The sequence below is a fragment of the Hippoglossus hippoglossus genome, chromosome 20 (assembly GCF_009819705.1).
Source record: "Hippoglossus hippoglossus isolate fHipHip1 chromosome 20, fHipHip1.pri, whole genome shotgun sequence".
Classification (NCBI taxonomy): domain Eukaryota; kingdom Metazoa; phylum Chordata; class Actinopteri; order Pleuronectiformes; family Pleuronectidae; genus Hippoglossus; species Hippoglossus hippoglossus.
Window position 1 is genome coordinate 11,527,212 of NC_047170.1, and position 10,968 is coordinate 11,538,179.

The following is a 10,968-nucleotide window of genomic DNA, read 5'->3' on the forward strand; positions in this document are numbered from 1 at the left end:
ATCATATCTTCTAGTTCTAGTAAAGAGTGTAACTGCTGAGTTTTGTTCAGACAGTATAAAAACATAATAACGTGTCTCCTCTCTCTCTCTCTACAGAAGTACTGTTGACCCTCATGGAGCTCTGAACCTGAACCTCAGTGATCAGCTGGTGCAAGGAGAGCGTCGGCCCCTCTGAAAAATTGTACAAACATGTAAAACCAACCGACGGCCCCTTGAACCAGCCAGGCCGTGCCCCGACCCCGTCTCCCCCAGCCAAAATTTTTGCCGTATGTCCCGGCTGGGCCGCCTCAGCAGCCCCACAGAGGAGCCCGGCCCCGAACAGACGCAGGAGCGCGGAGAGGGCTTGGGGTGAAGCATCGTGGATCCCTGTCCCAACACGCCTCACCCTCCTGGAGGAGCGCCTCACGATGAGCCAGTCTGTCTGCCTGTCCGGCTGCATTCACCGTAGTGTGACTTACTGTAGGCCTCCTGGTGGGGGACACTGACTTTAGGGGGCAGCAGTGGGTGAGATCCCTCGTTCTGATGAATGTATTCCTCTCAGTGGACAGCGGCCATTTACAATCTCATCTCAAAAACGACATACACTGATTTTTTTTTTTTTCTTTTCTTTTCTTCTCTCACACATTTGTGACATTTCCACATAGTTCCAAAATGGCAGCAAAGACTCCAAGTTATGTTCAGAATTATGGATGGAGCTCGAACACTTAGCCGGTTTTGCCTTTTTGCTGTTCTTTATTTTATTACTATGATTTTAGTTTGTTTGTTTGTTTTTTCTGTGAGAAATAAGATGTAGATTGAAGATATGGTTGAAAAAACTGATCTTGAAAAACACTGCAGAATAATGGTTTGAGTGGAATTGTGATTTGTATGATTAGACTAATTTAGTCAAGAGGTTTCTATAGTGTATTAAATTAAGTTTTATTTTTCTGTATAGATTCATTTTAATTATTGTAGATGATTCTTTATCCTAGTAGCAATGAGAAAAGATATTTCTAAAAGTGTGAACGAGGCACTTTTTTATATAATTTTAACAGTAATGGTTGTATTCTTTCTGAACAGATTCTTCTTTTAACCTGAGTCATGGATTATGCTTTGGTCCTGTAGTTTCAGAAGAAGATGTCAAAGTCAATTATGGTTTAAAAATGAATTACAGAGATTGTACATACCAATAAGTAAGACATTTTCTTTCCTATTTATTTTATTCCTTATGGATTTGTTCCTCCTGTCTGGTCACAACTGCCTCTTGAAGCAGAGCAAGATTTTCTTTTATTTTTATTCCTGACATTTTTTTTTTTTGTGTCCTCTGTTTTTGTTGTTGTTTGGAAGTGGAGTGGGAGCCTTCACGTTCTGAAGTGCTGGTACGATGCAGACAGGGGTGAGGGTGGGAAGTAGGGACGGGTTGTACGGGGGTGTGCTGTGTATACAGTGTACAGATTATCGCTTGCTTCTCTGCCTTTAGCATAGAACACAAAAAGGAAGAAAAAAAAATACAGGACAAATTCAACACAGCCATACGATAACTCAAAAAAAAAACAAATAACAGAAGTGTGCTTTCTATGTTGTCTGGAGTGAAACTGCTTCATACAAGCTGCTAGGTGCAAACTGTTCTGGTGTGATGTAAACAAGCAATAACGATTACTTGAGAATCTCTTGGTTATTTTTTTTTTGTTTTTGTGTTTTTGTTTTTGTAATTTTTGTACAGTTTCCTGAAGAAGAAGAAGAAAAAAACGGACACACTTTTGCTCCATGTTTGGATGCAGTATTAAACAACGTTTTTTTATTGCAGTTTGTACCAAGAAAGTCTACATCCACACACAGCGTTCCTATTAGATTATGCAGCACTGGCTCGGAGGGCCCAGAGAGAGAGAGGCATGTCCGTGATCCACCGCCCCATGATGACACATGCTCTCTCTGCCTCCAGCCATTCGTCTATAGCAGAGGTCAGAGTTAAGACTGCACGGTTCACGAGACCTGCTCTGACAGACACTTAGCCATATTTTATGACCTCAGGCAGTTAGTTTAACTGTAAAGTGTTCAGTAATGACATGCTATTTTTGTGCCCCCAGTAGGGGTTTGGTTTGACCTTCACTAGATCTGAAGCGAGTCATCTTCTCTAACCTCAAAACGTACATTTTTCCTCAAAGAGACGAACCTTTTTTATATCGACTATATTAAACCCAGGACAGACATGGAGCAAAGCCAAAAAATCCTCAGCCACCTCTCAATTGGATTTTCAGAATTCTACCAGCTTTTATTTCCACAGCGAGAGACGACCTGTTGGCTCGCGCTCTGACAGAGGCCCAAACGAGAAACACACACGATGATGTCACTTAACAGGGTCTAATGTAAATGTTATTGCCGCATAAAACACGACGAATCATTCTGAATGTATTGTCATTAACGGCCTATGGATGTGACTGGCGGTGTTTCTTGTCAACATGTTGACAACGCAGGTGTTGAACAGTCACACCATGAATCTCTCAGCATTTACACAGGAAGTCGCCCATCGTTGCTTATTCTTTTTGAAAGCGTTCTTTATGAAATTTGAAGCTGTAGCAAGTCAACTTTGGGACGGAGGACGTCTGCTTTCGTGTCTTGTTCGTCATCGCCGCTGATGTCACGCAGGTGTTTTTTCGCCGCAGGCCCACAGGAGATCACGCTTCTTTGACAAAAGCTGTTTTGATTGTAAAATACAGTCGTGCAGAACAAGCCTTTTTGAGCCATTTTAAAAGAATGATTCAGAGCCCTTTGCAAATTTCCAAAGATTGTCGAGATTTTGAAAACTTAAAGCCATGTGGTAGCAATGCATTTTTTAGCATTTATAATGAGGACGGGTGCAAAGAAATGATTTTTTGCCCCTTTACAAATATCCAGGCTTTGGACCCACTAAACGAAATATTTTGTTTCTCTCTTTTAACTTATGGTTTTGAAGAACTTTAAATGCCCTTTTGTATTGTCTGCAAATTTCTTAGAGCTAAGATGCAACCTTGAAATGCTAAGAACCCTAGCATAATGCCTTAGATTTCGTCCGTTTTTGTTCTTGTACATTACACCGCTGTCTGTATAAATTTGTATAATGACTTGTGTACAATATTGAATGGGTGCATCATTCTCTAGGTTGAAATGTCCCTCATCATCGCTCTCTGTTCGGCTTTGGGTTGAAGACTCTGTTGATTTCATTTCCGCCCCCTCCTCCCTCGCTCCTTCCCTCCCTCCACACTGTTTGTATGGAGAAGATAATACATAGGGATATTGAAGCAATATGTAATATACTATATGGACTTTACTGAAGAAAGCTTACTGTTGTGTTTCCCCCCGGGATATTTTTATTTTTCTGCATCGTTCACAGGAATCACACTGTACACCCGCATCCACCTTCGTACCCCTAGTGTGTGAGCGTTTTATGCAAAATTAGATATACAAGAGAAGTTAAAACCACAGTTATGCAAGTTGTGAACTAATATGGCTTCGCTGATGCTATTTGCCTTGTAAATAAAGAATTCTGTTATTGCAATATTTAATCAAGTGACTCTTATTTCACAGAGATGAACGTGAAGGGAAGGAAAACACCATTGAAGGCCTCCATCCATCTGCCTTCATTGTGTTTTCCAACATATAACAATATAAATAGCCCTATTTTTTACTTTTAACTTTATATTGACTAAAACGGCTAGAAATTACTAGAAAATGCATTTGTTTGACAGTCAGCTTTTTAATATTTTATAGAAAGAAGCGCTATTAAATAATAACCAAATATAAAAGTAAAATGTTGTAGATTACAATTGAGAAACTGAATAAATGACTTTCAGTGGAAAATCACATTTTGAATTGTTTATCAAGCTTTAATTTTGGATGCATTCTACAATCCATAATAAATTAATTGAAAAATCTAATACATTTTTATAGAAATGAATAGCTGTGAAGGCCTAAAGCTTATTTTTCAATGTTGAGCAGCATTTAGTTTTAAGCTTTATATCTTGGCTTATGCAGGAGCCATTAAAAAAATATCCATTCAAAGCCAATCATTTAAAATGTACTCATGCAAATCAGTGCCAAACAGCTAATAATGTAATGTGATTAAGTTAGAAAGCCCCTATAATGTGTTTTCTGACAGTCTAATTTGAACTCATGAATTCACCACATCCAACTCATAACAACTTGCACTGAGGGGGGGGGTCCTCGATAGATAAAATCTCAAGTGTTTTTTAATGGGGGTGGGGAGGGTCTTCATATGGAAATGCAGGGAATGGGTTGTCCCTGAGAAGATGTGGGCTTATCCCTGTGGTGGGTGGTGGGGGGGTCATTGAGATGCATGAGGTCGGGCTGACCAATAGGAAGGAGGAGGTGCCTCTCGTGCAGGACCTGACTGTATACAGTACAGATGCCCTCAGATGACCACAGACACACACACACACTAGAGAGAGAGAGAGAGGGTCCTGCAGCAGCTCTCACACTCTGAAGTTTGCAGAAGTGGAAGATTTGTTTATCTGGAGGTTTTTCTGAAAGTGAAGCCTGAGGACATGACAGACGACTCCACTGTGAACTGATTTCTTTATTTTAAAAAAGGTAAGAGGACTTTACTGTTTTTTAAAATCCCTGCACACTCGTCTGTTGTATATTTACATAGGAAATTACAGTGTGTGTTACTGGGGCTCATTCTTCAATGTATAGGCCTAGTTATATGTAAATTATTTGTCCATTTCGAAGTTTATTTTTACTTCTTTTATTGATATAATAATAATCCTATACTTCTCTGCCCTGCTGGTGTCTTCTGTGTAATGACTGTAGTGTAATTGTAAGGTCCATTAACGGCTTCATTAATGTTGACCTCTGCTCGAGCTGGCTGCTCATGTAATTGGTGTCATGACCCTGGTTTGTACCTCTATTTACTGGCTGATTGGTAAACGGTTCCTTAAAAAAACACAAACCCACACATGCACACACACACTCTGCATGTTCATTTGGTGTGTGTGTCTGTGTCTGCTGTTGTGGGTCCTCTCAGCTGGAAATATTGCAAACTCGGCTGTTCAATTTCACTGCAGGCTGCGTTTCCTTATCAGGCAATTCATGTGTGTTACTCAGTGTATGCTCATGTGAAGCTGTGCTTTTATTTTGAAGGGTAGGTTATTCCTACTTAATCGGGATTAATTGTAGATAAATGAAAAAAATAATTGTCATAACCGTATTTATAGTCTTATTTGTCAGTTCATAGCCTGTTAATCTCTTACTGGGACTTTTATATCCCAGTTTCCTTTTGGGATTTGTAGTTTTCTGGGATATTTTCATTCTAATGAGCAAATGAAAGTTTTGTATTTTCTTATCTCTGTTTATTAGAGATGTGGGTTTGTTGACGTGCTGAAATAAGAGCTCGCTAGAATTAAAAGAATCAATCCAGGTGTGGTCGACCTCTTTTGGTGATGTCAAGTTTCCTTTTTTAGTTTTCTTACATTAAACATTTATAACTCACCCTTTCTCCCTTCCCTCCCCCTGTGCTCTCCTCCGTCTCTCCCCTCGTCCACTGAAGGATCAGCCGCCCTCTCCCCTTCACCTCGGTGCTCCCATGTCGGTGTCCCTCTCCGCCATCCCCGTCGTGCTGAAGGAGAAGCGCTTCCACGCCGGCATGCTGAAGGGCCCCCCGGCTCGGGGCTTCTACCACGCTCCGCTCCCCGGCCCCCCGCCTCACTTCATGGACTTCTTCCCGCACCCGACGCACGGCCTCCTGCATCACCCGCTCAAGTCGCTCGGCCGCCTGGTGTCGGACACCCAGGCGTCCCTGCCGCTCGGCCTGCAAGCCGGGGTGCCGGCGTTCCTGGGCGGCCAGGGCGGCCACCACGTCTCGCTGCTGCACGAACACATGCTGAGCGCCTCCGGGATCCCCTACCTGAGCCAGATGCTGCCCTCCGGACACCCTCTGTGCGCCAAGCCCGAGGAGATGGCCGCGGTGGTGACGGAGCACGCCGCCGGCCCGCTGTCCTCGGACTTCAACAGCCCGTCCAGTGACAGGTCTTCCTCGGCCTCCTCTTCCTCCCTGAACACCTCACATCCCAAACAGGCTTTGCTCCGATACCGGGGGTCGGACTTGACGCCTGCAAAGACGCGCACATCTTATAATTTCAGCCAGGATGACTTGTTTATGGTGCTTTATGGTTATTCTGGCAGCCAGGAGCGCATGGGTCACGCTCTATCTGGAATGGCCCTGCTGGAAAACTCAGGTGAGACTAAGGCTCATATAGAAATAACATGATTGGGGGTTCATTTAGTTTATAATAAAAAATATATAGAAGTGCACAGTGTGGCCTGTTTGAGGTAGAAGTAGTAGAAAGTTTCATTTGTTGTAGGAGAAATGTCAAAAGAAAAACATGAACATCTTTTGTTTAATCATAATCCTCTTTTTAATTTCCATAATAATCTAATTCCCTCATTTCTCCATCTTTAGTTTCTGAGTCTCACATCCTCCCACTGGACAAACAGACACTTGAACTTCCAGAAGGTACAAACCCACATCTTCTGTCTCTCTTGGTTGCATGTCGTCCTGTTGAAGATGTCTGTCTCACGCTGTCCTGTCTCATGTCCTGCAGGGTTAACCGTCCTCCAGGCTGCGTGGGGAAACTTGTCCCACTGTGGGGTCTTCACGGACAAGAGCAGCATCGCCAAGGGGACCCGCTTCGGACCTTTCCAGGGAAAACTCGTCAACACCAGCGAGATCAAGACGTACGACGACAACACCCTGATGTGGGAGGTGTGTGTTGACTTCATCCTCCACAAAGAGCCTGGTTTCTTCAGCATTATTCTCATTCCCAGTCTGATCTCACGGTTTGACTGTGTCCAGGTGTTCGAGAACGGCAGGTTGAGTCATTTCGTGGACGGCAGAGCAGGCTCCGGGAACTGGATGTCCCTGGTGAAGTGCGCTCGGTTCCCGGAGGAGCAGAACTTGATCGCGGTGCAGGTGCAGGGTCAGATCTTCTACGAGGCCTGTAAGGAGGTGAGGCCGGGCCAGGAGCTGCTGGTGTGGTATGGAGACTGTTACATGCAGTTCCTGGGCATCCCTCTCACCCTGAAGGGTTCCATCGAGGGCAACACCGGGGGACACCCCCCCGAAGGTTAGACCTGAACCCGGCATGTGCTGCTTGTGTATCCCTCTTATAACGTGGTGGATGCTAAACATGCTGTGTGTCCTCTTCACCAGATAACGGAGAGGGCTTCAAGTGCGACAGGTGCGGGAAGGTGTTCGCCTACAAGTACTACAGAGACAAGCACCTCAAGTACACACGCTGCGTGGACCAGGGCGACCGGAAGTTCCCCTGTCACCTGTGCACCAGATCCTTCGAGAAGAGGGACAGACTGAGGATCCACATCTTACACGTGCACGAGAAACACAGGCCTCACAAGGTACGCAGGCCATACACGCGTGTATTAAGTGTGCGTGGTGCTGAAAGGACAGCTCCCCGCAGGACACTTTTTATTATAGGTCTTATTCTGAAGGGGAATACCCTGTGAGACCTGGTGTTTAACATGCAGCCTTAAGAATCACAACGAAACCACGTGGACAGAACTATTTATAAAACAAATAAAATAATCATTATTAAACTCATTTTTATCTTTCCAAAGAAAGTCCAACATGGACTGAGACGTTGTACTTTGCGGTTTATTTCAGCCCAGTAATATGTGATATTTGAAATCCAGAATCTTTTATTTTCTCAGTGTGAAACTTCCAAAGAACAAGTTAATTTGGTTTTTGAATGAGTATGAAGTCCTGTGAATGATTTTTGGTCAGTATATATGAATATGAATAGATGGAAAACTATTGATAACTACGGTAATGATTTTAAATGGTTAAATAACATGTTCTCGTCTGACCCACAGTGTTCAGTGTGTGGAAAGAGTTTCTCCCAGTCGTCCAGTCTCAACAAACACATGCGTGTGCACTCCGGAGAAAGGCCGTACAAGTGTGTCTATTGTAATAAGGTAAGAAGCCATTTTATTTCCTTTTTTTACTTAATCTATTAAAAGCAAATGCATTTTAATATAAGTTTATATTATATAAATTATGTAGGTATTAATACTACAATTATCAGAAAGTTTATACCATTTATATTCATGTATTAGGCCTAAAATGTGAATTTGAGATTGTTGTATTGTTTTAATCATCATATCTTAAATATTCTTAAATAATAATAAATAAAAACACATAAAATGAGGAGAAACCTTCAGCTTCATTCTCCTTTACTTTCTAATAAAAGTGTTAAAGTCTTATATTTTATTTCAGTCCTCAGTTTCTGTAAGTGTCCTCTTCACCAGATAACGGAGAGGGCTCCTCCTCGCGTCTCCTCCTCCACGCACCTTTTCTGTTTTTTAAAAGCCGCAGTGTTGCGCATCCATTTAGCGCTGCACCTCGTTTCATGGCGCTGTTGACGCGCGCCCCTCGTCATTGTTGTCTCTCCACGGGCACGCTCCGCGGACACACTTACATGCTAATCATGGCCAGATGTACACCCACGCTTTTGTCTGCGCACATAACACTTTTTATTTACGGCCCCTGCGATGAGCACCAAGTTTCTAGTTCTTTGTTCTGGGTGTCCTGCCTCGGTTTTACGCACAGGAGAAGCCTTTTGTTTCACTTAATCCTCTTTCCCCTTTACACACTGCGCCACGAGACCCGAGGCCGCACGAGTTTGAATAAAAAATCTTAACATGATGTCGTTGATAAAGTGACTTTTGTTGTTAAACAATTTTAATCAGAGAAAATAAACAGAAATAGAAATACAGATGTGCTTTGGATTTACCTCAGAATCAAATGATGTCCTGTGTCCTGCCATAATTATCCAAACTAAACTTTTGAATCCCAAAAAATATAAACACGCTAAATATATGTCTATATTTATTTTTATTTTTATTCCCTGTGTTCCAGGCCTTCACTGCCTCCAGTATTCTGCGCACTCACATCCGCCAGCACTCCGGAGAGCGGCCCTTCAAGTGCAAGCACTGCGGGAAGGCCTTCGCCTCGCACGCCGCCCACGACAGCCACGTCCGGCGGACCCACGCCAGGGACAAGCCGTTCCCCTGCGACCTGTGCGGGGCCTCGTTCCAGGAGGACCTGGAGCTCAAAAACCACATCAAGACTCACAAGAGTAAGACATTCATTTTTATTATTATAAACTGATTTACCTCAAGTGTTCATTCATTCATTTTTATTCTACCCTTTCTGTCTTTTTTATTTTGTTTATTGAAATCGAAATTACTTAACTCAAAGATATAGTCAAAATAAAATTGTTCTTTACTATCCCATAATAAGATAATAAATGCATTACCCTAAATGTGGGAATTTCATTTTTTAAAATTGTAATACCCTAAACAAATATTGTTTTTAAGAACTTGTTCTAGGATCTTGTGTTTATTTCTTTGTCCAAGTTATTTAAATACAGTTTTTTCGATGACAAAATAAATATTATAGGCCGTAATATTCCATCTTTTAATTGATTTTTAATATTGTTTATTGATGTGGTTGTTTCTCTGCAGACAGACAGATGTTGGACACCACTGTCCTTCCGTCCCCTCCGGGCAGTGGACTCCAGGAGGACACCGTCATCCCGGGGAAGGACACCCCAGCAGCTAACACCAAAGCCGGACAAAACGTCCCTTACACCGACTTAACCGTTTTAAATCAGGAATACCGGCCCTGGAACTAGTCTGTTCTCATTTTAACTATCTTCTCACAACGACCACCTCTCTAATCCAGTGTGATATATGAATATTACAACATCTATACAGGAGCATGGTGGGGAAATAAATACATAAGGACTACTATAAGCTCATAGCGTTTTCTTTAAATGCTGCTGAAGACAAAATTAAATGTTCTATTTAAATAGATCATAATTTAAAATGTATTTATATGTTAAAATATGTTGTGTGTTGTTTTGTGGCTTAAAGCTTGTGATTCCTGCAAAATAATAACAACGTTAATTATTATTGTTATCATTATTATTATTATTATTATTATTATTATTTGCTAGCAAAGCTATTTTGTATGACTGTGGATTTCAGCCCATTTGTGTATAGAAATAAATGTTATATCCTGTCTTAATTTATAAAAAAACATATTTTTTACTGTAATGAAAGGCTTCAAAAAGCAAAATGTCTTTGTTCTTTTTGAGCGTTCGCTTTTTCATGAATAAATGAAATAAAATCTGAGCATGGAAATGAGATCGTTTTTTCTGGTTTATTTCGAAATTGCCTTTAAAATCACAGAGAACGAATAAATGGCACCAAAAAAAACCTGAATATGAAAAACAATGATTTTTATTTTAGATTCAACAAGAACATTTATCTTAATTGTGCCGACAATTTAAATAAATCATTTAAATTACTTGACATCATATACATATTAATTTAGTTGTGGGTGCACCAGTTACATTAATAAAGAGAATATAAAGTTGATAAATTACTTAAATCATGCACCTGTATTCGCAGTGGGAACATTTGCCCAGTTGCATTGTGCATGTTTGTGCGTCTTGTTGTCCGCTCTTCACTTGTGCACCATAAAGTCCCATCAGTGCAGCAGTCTGTGCACATGTCCCCTCTGTTTGTCTGCTGTGTTTTAGCCATGTGATGGATTACAGGCTGCATGCTCACAGTAAAAAAAGATGAACAAACCCCAGTGGAGCCAATGAATGACAATGGAGTGCAGCAGTGAGGTGGTCTATTGCTCCAGTGACAAAGAAGCTCCCCATGACTGACATCTGCCCTCACACTGTCACCAACTGGCCCCATGCTCTTCTCCAGATAGATAGATAGATAGATAGATAGATCCATATATAGACTCATGCATAGATAGATAGATAGATAGATAGATAGAGTCATGGATGGATCCATTGATATATGATAAACATAGAAACATGGATACATATACTTGTGTGTGTGTGTGTCAGTGTTAATTTGAGGAAAGCACCAATTGGCAGTGCGGTGGTGGCG

The 10,968-nt window shown here is 41.7% G+C and overlaps 2 protein-coding genes across 7 annotated transcripts in view; both read left to right on the top strand.

Annotated features, from left to right (window-relative positions):
* Window positions 1–3,521, top strand: part of ncoa2 (nuclear receptor coactivator 2) — a 56,018-nt gene extending 52,497 nt beyond the window's left edge. For all 6 annotated transcript variants that reach the window (XM_034572157.1, XM_034572156.1, XM_034572160.1 and 3 more), the window contains one exon: window positions 97–3,521. In XM_034572157.1, coding sequence (XP_034428048.1) covers window positions 97–108 — 12 coding nt within the window. In that variant the 3' untranslated portion in view covers window positions 109–3,521. The remainder of the gene's footprint in view (window positions 1–96) is intronic.
* A 2,039-nt stretch (window positions 3,522–5,560) lies between these two features.
* Window positions 5,561–9,891, top strand: prdm14 (PR domain containing 14). Its single transcript, XM_034572459.1, has 8 exons — window positions 5,561–6,212; window positions 6,437–6,490; window positions 6,579–6,739; window positions 6,830–7,100; window positions 7,187–7,389; window positions 7,864–7,965; window positions 8,909–9,128; window positions 9,517–9,891. Exons 1-8 carry the CDS (start codon window positions 5,561–5,563, stop codon window positions 9,684–9,686), a joined length of 1,833 nt encoding a protein of 610 aa, XP_034428350.1. The 3' UTR covers window positions 9,687–9,891.
* Window positions 9,892–10,968: the final 1,077 nt, after the last annotated feature.